The sequence below is a fragment of the Triticum dicoccoides genome, chromosome 1B, assembly GCF_002162155.2.
Source record: "Triticum dicoccoides isolate Atlit2015 ecotype Zavitan chromosome 1B, WEW_v2.0, whole genome shotgun sequence".
NCBI lineage: Eukaryota > Viridiplantae > Streptophyta > Magnoliopsida > Poales > Poaceae > Triticum > Triticum dicoccoides.
In genome coordinates this window covers 652,019,287-652,027,021 of record NC_041381.1, presented here as the reverse complement: position 1 = coordinate 652,027,021, position 7,735 = coordinate 652,019,287, and the positions used below count along the sequence as shown (strand labels likewise).

Genomic DNA, 7,735 nt, shown 5'->3' with positions numbered 1-7,735 from the left:
CAATAATGTTGAACTCGATGATATTTTTTCTTCTGGTACAAGTGAATGTTTCTTCTTTAAGCTACTGTTGGTGGTGATTAGATAGCGGTAATGACTATGATGATAAAATAGTGATAATGACGACTACAATGATTTTTAGCTAGCTAGCTAGAGTATACATATACTCATGTTGATGATATGATCGATGCAAGAGTTTTTATATTAATATGATGATGATGATGGGTTATTATATCATTTAATGAAAGAAACCACAGATTAGTTTCAGCTGGATGGATCCTACCTAAGTGATCAAGTATATATATGCCATATCCATATATATTATAATTGATCACCTAATTACGTGATCAAGTATAATATCGATATGACATATACTTGATCACTTATAGCTAGCTATATCCTTCGGTCGAAACTAATCCGCGATACTTTCACCTAATGATTTAACAACTCATTATAATGTAAAACAATCACTAAATTAAATTGAAAACAATAAACTAAAGGAAAAACTAAAAAAACACCCAAACATTTAGTACCGGTTGGTGTTACCAACCAGTACTAAAGCCCTACGCGCACCAGGGTCTGGCTCGTGCCACGTGTTTGCACTTTAGCGCCTGTTCGTGACGAACCGGTACTAAAGGGGGGGGGGCTTTAGTCCCCACTCTTTAGTGCCGGTTGTCGAACCGACACTAAAGGCCGTCACGAACAGGCACTAAAGGCCGGTTCTGCACTAGTGATAGAAGGACGTGCTGCAAGCATACCTTCATGACGGTCATCTAGTCCTCTCTATTTGAGCCTGAGGCTGCCCAGTTGCTGCTGCAGGCATCTAGGGAGCTTCTTTATAGCAGGACAACCTTTAATTTCAAGCCCTTGGAGAGATCTGTATATTTGTGGTTCATTCGGTAGGGATGCCAAGGTACTGCATCTTTTAAGATGAACGAATTCCAGCGATGGGGGGTGCTCTACCAACAGACACTCCAACAATGTCAACCCACGGTTGCCAATAATTGCCAGTCTTTTGAGTGGTGCAGGCAGACGGAGAGTCCCCAACATGCCATCACAGTCCTTTATTCCTAGAGTATTGATATGGGGAGGAAGTAAATGCTCTCGTGTAGCTGCAGTAGCTGGTGGTGGCTCTGGCATGGTAGGGCTTCTGCTTATAGAGGTAGTGACTTCTGGTTTCTGAAGCCCACCCAGCTGGCATGATAGGACTCGAATACTACTACATCTAGCAATACGAATGTATTTTAAGGACGGAGGAAGGTTCAAAACCGTTGGTAAGCTTCCACATATATATAAATGAAGATGATCTAGGCATGGACAAAAGTGATTCATGGGTGAGGATGGAAACTCTTATACAGCTGCAGGTATGATTGCCTCACTGCAAGAAGATCCTTGGAGTAAGTCTGACATGACCTGCTGCTTGCCGTATATGGACTCAAGCTTCATGAAGCTAGTAATAAACATTTTCTTGAGAGATGTTGGGACGTTGAACATCTCTACCAAATTTGCACAATCATATAAATTAAGGGACTCCAGACCTGGCAGGTATTGACTCCTTTCGGATGTTGATGGCTCAAGAGATTCTGCATATCCAGTCAGATTTTTGCAGTTTCTAATCTCCAATCGCCTCAAGGATACCAAGCCGGGAATGCTTTATCTGGCCAGTGGACGAGCACACCACATCTGTAAATTACCAGCTCTCCAAGATGTACAAAATAGTCCCATGGCTCTAGTGCACCATCTCCAAAGAATGAGTTGCAACATCTTAGCCTCATAAGTGAAAGAGGGGATTTCTGGTTCCATTTCTCCTTGCTCTCCACCGGCACAATTGAAGTGCATTCAACCTATGATGTTGTTTCTGTGTGTTCTAGCCATAGTGTCAAATTGGTCAATGAAGATAAATACCTGTCTACACAGTGGAAGATCTCTTGCTTGCCATCTTCAATGTATAGTGCACTGAGTTTTGGTGCTTCGGGCAATGCTACCAGTTTTGGGCATTTATGGACTGACAATTTCTCAAGCTGAGGAAACAATGTACCTTCGACTGCATCCCATCTCTGGAAGCTCCCCAAGCATATCATTTCCAGCACCTTTAAGGCAGGAAAGGCTGAACGTACCAATCTATAACCACCTTCACTACATGGTTCTTGAAGCAATGGTGCTTCAGGTAAATCTATCAGCTGGGGGCAGTCTTTAACCGATAGTTTCTCAAGCCGAGGAAACAATATATGTTCTCCTTGAGTCTCTTTGACTGCATCCCATCTCTAAAATCTCTCCAAGGTTTTCATTTTGAGTACCTTTAGGGCAGGAAATGCTGAGAGTACCAATGTATAACCACCTTCACCACAAGGTCCTCACAGCAATGGTGCTTCAGGTAATGCTATCAACTTTCCACAATTACTAATAAACAACTTCTCAAGCACAGGAAATATTGTCTGTTCTTCTTGCTTCTCATCTTTTTCCCACCATCTCTCAAAACCCAACAAATGGTCTAGCGTAAGCACCTTCAGTTTTGGACAAGTGAAGATTGAACTGCATCAGAACAAAACTTGCAATCTTTTGCAATGAAATAGATGGATCTCAACCATGTTTTGCAACATACCCATGCACTCTCCTCCATAGGAATATATCTTCAAAATCTCTAGCCCATCATGTGGTTCAAAATTGTCGAGCACCTTGTTGTCACAAACAGAAAAGTCCGTCTTAATGTCAGTTCTCTGAGATCCTTCTTCTTTCCAAGGTTTGCCACTTTTGCTTTTGCTTCTGTAACATTGTCTATCCGACGTAGCTCTAACTGGCCACCAAGGTTTAAATGCTGCAGCTCTGCAACATCACTGCAATTTGGTCCAATAACTGCTGCTGCTACGAAACATGTAAGCGTTTGCAGCTTATTGGGTTTTCCTAATTCTGGGGGCATGCACTTCAGCTTCGGACATCCATGAGTATATAGGTGGCGGAGGGAACTCATATACTTCATTTGCCTCGGAAGTCGATCAAGATAAGAGCAGTTGGAAAGGTCCAGCGTTTGCAGGTTATATAGAATACTTATATCTTCAGGAAGTGATTTGATATCACTGCACGAGAGATCAAGATACCTCAGGTGGTGTAGATACTTCGATCTCAGTGCAAATGATTTTGTCCACATACGGAGCTTCAACGCATGCAAAGAGCTGTATTTTGATAAATGCTTCAATGAGCTTCGAATAGGACTATCGCATATCAGTGTTTGAATCGCAGGGGATTTTTTCTCCAAAGAATCATTCAAAATACCTTCTGTTTTTTCACATGACAAGGACAAGTGTCGAGCAGTATCCGAAAGCCACTCGATTTGACTTGGTTCCTTAATTGCAACGACACATTCCTTTCCCATAACAGACATCGCAATATCATGCATAAGATCATGGATTTTGCATGTAGTTCTGAAACAATACTCCCCGTCGCCCTTAAATTCTTCTATGTCTAGAAAGAATGACCTTGCTGCTAGCTCATTGAAAATATGTTTTCCAATGGTTTCAAGACTATCTTCTTCCTGTTCTGGGATAAAGCCATTGGCGATCCATAGTTGGATAAGCTTCTCCGCATTAATCTTGTAATCCTTGGGAAATATGGCACAGAAAGCAAAGCACTGCTTCATGTGTGCTGGCAGATCATTGTAGCTAAGCTTGAGTATTGGCAAAATTCCTATTTCCTCAGTGCAAATACTGCTTCTAGATGATATAGCCTTCCATTCTGCCACGCTAGTCTTGGTACGAAGTACAGATCCCAGTGCAGTAGCAGTTGCAGCTAAAGGAGAGGCACGACATCTCTTCACAATCTCACCAACCATCTCGAGTAGCTCAGGAAGCTTTTCAATCTCTAAACTGAATGCTCTAGTATCAATAATTTCCTTGATGAAGTTATCCTTCAAAACATTGAGATTGTAGGTTCTATCTGCACCCATAATCTCAGCAACTTGTTTATCACGGGTTGTTGTCAACACTGCACTACCCATGCCACCATGCTTAAGACAGACCTTCAGCCTTTCCCACTTATGGACCTCTCTGTTCCAGACATCATCCAATACAAGGAGATACCTCTGCCCGCTGACCAATTTTTGAAGTCTATCTAGTGCTGGTTTGTCCGTATCATCATTTTTCTTGGGGGGTGCTTCAACTATACTCTTAGCCACCAAATTCACATCGAAGGTATCAGAGACGCAGACCCAGCGCTGCAACGGAAAATGCTTCTGAATTTTAGGTCCATTGTATATGAGTTGCGCTAATGTGGTCTTGCCAAGGCCCCCCATTCCAACAACGGGAACTACTGCGAGATCTGCATTGCTAGCTTCAGCAAGTAGTATGTCGATGATATTATTCTTATCTTCGTGTCTGGATCTGCTGGCAATTTCTTGTGTGTCGATGATGACATAATCTGTCTGCCTCCACTCCTTGGACACTAGTGTCTGCCTCAACTGATTGGACACCAATAATGTCTGCCTCAACCCAAAGTCATGCATCTCTGCTATGAGGACATTGATATCTTTTAGAATCCTGCAAAGCTTGCTACCCATTCTGTGACGGAACACGACACGGTTGTGGGTAGGGAAGAGTTTTATAACATCAAAGCCAAGCTTTTTGTAGTGTCCATTCTTCTTTGCTTCACGGCGGAGCGCTTCATACCTGAACTCGTCAAAGACTTCATTTGCCTCATAGGCCACTGTCTTGAGCTCCTGGAGCCAAGCTTTAGCTCCTTCTCTGTGTGCTGCGGCCTGCTCCTCGGCGTCGGTGATGACGTCCAGGATGATAGGAAGCCTGCGTTTCAGAATCCTATGTTGCTTCTCCATTCCCTCCATCACATTGTACTCATCGAGGATGTAGCTGGACGCCTTGTCCCTCAGCATGGACACCAGCGGGCGGATCGCCATGGTGACCACCAGCCCCGCCATTGTAACACTTACGGACAACACAAGTGCACTGCAGAATTTAAGGGGGGGAGACAAAGTTGTCAGCAAGACTTGTAATTTGTGTTGTCTAAATCTGAACTTTGCTGAACCTATTTGTGAAATGTTCCATCAATTTTTTGAAATTTATGAATCTACAGGGGTGAAAAAAAACTAAAATGAAATCTACACCCTGAACCAGTTACAACTTACAAGTCTTGTGAGGAAGACGTGTGTAAATATAGCTTGAGTGCTTGACATCTGTTCTTTAACCAGTTACAACTCAAAATCAAATATTGCAGCCATAGTTACCTTCACAAGCTTGCTCCTGAGAAACCAGGACCAGCAACGCAGCAACAGCGAGGAAGACGTGGTCCTGACCGGCATGTGGAAGCCGAGGGGCTCCCGCGCTGTAGCAGCAGCAGCAGCAGTACCCAGAACCTGGTCGGCACCGACGACGAGACGTGCAACCAGGCGGTTGCGCCGGTGAAGCTAGAGCAGCGGGGATACGTGGGCGTGAGATTTCTGGGAGCAGCAAAGCTTTTGGAAGTTGGGAATAGGATTCGGGAAAGCAGCTAAGGCTAAGCTCTTCTTTGGAAAAGAATTCAGGGAGACATGCATGTGGTCTGTGGGGAAGGAATTCGATTCTTTCTTTGGCAAAGAGGAAATGAGACGGATGGATGGGGTCATGCGGTTGGAGGAATTTATTGGCATCAAAGCCAAATTTTAGTGCCAATCCTTCTCTCTCTATCTAGATATTATTTCTAGACCGTACTCTCTCCTTCCAGGTTTGTCAGGTTGCTAACTAGACCTGAAAACATTCCCGCAGTATTAATTAGATCGTACTAGTAACCAGGTTCTTTTATTTTAGCAATGACAGTTCCAGCTTCTAGGTGCATTTAGGTACTTTTTCGTAATTTTCTTGTCTTATTTTGCTTCTATCATACTTATGTTTCCTTTTATTTGTTTTCCGTTTTGAAATTATTTTTATTAATCATTTTAATAGTTATTGTGTAGTTCTTGGCGTGTTTAACTAGCTGCTAATGGAACCGTGGTTATCTTACAGATGGGTCGTCGGTGGGAATAAGATCTGTGGGAGGAGACGTGCTCTGTCCTGTGGGGAAGGAATTCGATCCTTTCTTCCTTGGAAAAAAGAGGATGCTCTTCTTTTGAAAAGGGGATGCTGATGGATGGATTGGGGTCATGGAATTGCTCCACTCACATGGTGGCCTCCCCAGTCACATAAATTGTTCACTAGAGTATCTCCCCAGGCAGTAAGTTCTCTCCATCAATAAAGGAGGCATATGAACAGTATAGCTGAGGCAAACATCTCATATTCTCATCCCATCCACAAATATGAGATCGCTATCAAAAAATTTCCCCAAGTATTAAACTGGATAAAATCATTGTTTCAAAAAGTTTCTGAACAAGTTAAAGGTAAATGTCTCCAGTGAGCAACAACGCTTACTAGATACAGCTCACAAACGTGAGTATCCCTACTTCTACTAAAATATGATTTGAAGGGAGCATTAAAGCGTAACAGAGGGCAAAATTGAATATATGCTTGAAAAAAGGACACATGTCTTTGTCATACAGCAATTTTTCATGAGAAACTCCAGAGCAAGAATTGCATAATTACTAATGACTAATTCACAAGGAAGCGTGATAAAAAAAAACTCTATAAACCCATCAAAAAATCTTTTTCGCGCGAACAAATCTAATAAATCTGAAAACCTCATAGTACACAGACATCTAAGAAAAATGGAAGCACGCATAGAGGTGCTAGATAGCTTACTTCCTTGTTTTCAGAATCTGGCGAGAGAAGCTCTAGTGCATCAGCTACATCAATTGTTCCCACTTTCTTGTCAATTCAAGTGCAGGTATAGAGCCTCCTGCACATTATTCTAAACAAAATAAGCAACCAGATCACTTACAAACGACGTCAAAATAAATGTTATCAGAAGAAACACACATGATTCAGAATACTCATTAGGACCAGCTTTTGCGCACACACAGACAAAGATCAATAGAAATGTGTGAAAGCATCTTTTAATCGCACAATTAACTAGACTGGACCAATTGAACAGGAGTAGATTGCACAAAACCACCACTTTGAAGGCTAGGTTTGCGAAAAACACTACAATACATTTTCTTTTGCAGAAAACACCACGTCTACGGTATTTTTTTTTGCAAAAAACACTGATCGGCGGATCGGTCTCAGTTTAAGTGAATTTATGACAAACGGGGCCCGCCAGTCAGTCCGACGTGGCACCAATTTCTCACACCGTTACATGAAAACGTTTGTTGGATGTGGGGCTTGCTTTTCAGCCTAACAAGCCTCTCTTTGGCATTCCATCGATCAGTTCGAGTGCACTGCATAGGCCGGCGTCGCGAGCCTCAGCCAGGCGACTAAGGTCAAGGACGGTGGCGCCGGGATGCGGCAGCCGGCCGAGGCAAAGTCCACCATCACCGGCGATGTGCACTAGTAGAAAAGGGGCCAATGGTCCAGGCCGGTCCAGCCCATTAGTCCCGGTTCAATCCAGAACCGGGACCAATGGGGGCATTGGACCCGGTTTGTGAGCCCCAGGGGCCGGCCGGGCCACGTGGGCCATTGGTCCCGGTTGGCGGGACGAACCGGGACCAATGACCCTTGCTCCTGGCCCACCACCATTGGTCCCGGTTGGTGGCCTGAACCGGGACCAAAGGACGACCATTAGTCCCGATCCATTCCACCAACCGGGACTAAAGGGTTGGTCCTCGTTGCGGCCAAAGTTTAGTCCCACCTCGCCAACCGAAGGGGAATCAGATCGGTTTATAAGC

The 7,735-nt window shown here is 43.7% G+C and overlaps 1 protein-coding gene across 2 annotated transcripts in view; it reads right to left on the bottom strand.

Annotated features, from left to right (window-relative positions):
- Positions 1-5,430, bottom strand: part of LOC119349397 (putative disease resistance protein RGA4) — a 10,627-nt gene extending 5,197 nt beyond the window's left edge. Inside the window, exons 1-3 of one of the 2 annotated variants that reach the window (XM_037617430.1) lie at positions 5,228-5,430; positions 2,600-4,949; positions 756-2,501 (exon numbers count right to left, since the gene is read on the bottom strand). In XM_037617430.1, coding sequence (XP_037473327.1) covers positions 2,639-4,921 — 2,283 coding nt within the window. In that variant the 5' untranslated portion in view covers positions 4,922-4,949; positions 5,228-5,430 and the 3' untranslated portion in view covers positions 756-2,501; positions 2,600-2,638. Of the gene's footprint in view, positions 1-755; positions 4,950-5,227 lie in introns of both variants that reach the window. The other variant, XM_037617429.1, reaches the window with a different exon arrangement.
- Between the last annotated feature and the right edge of the window lie 2,305 nt (positions 5,431-7,735).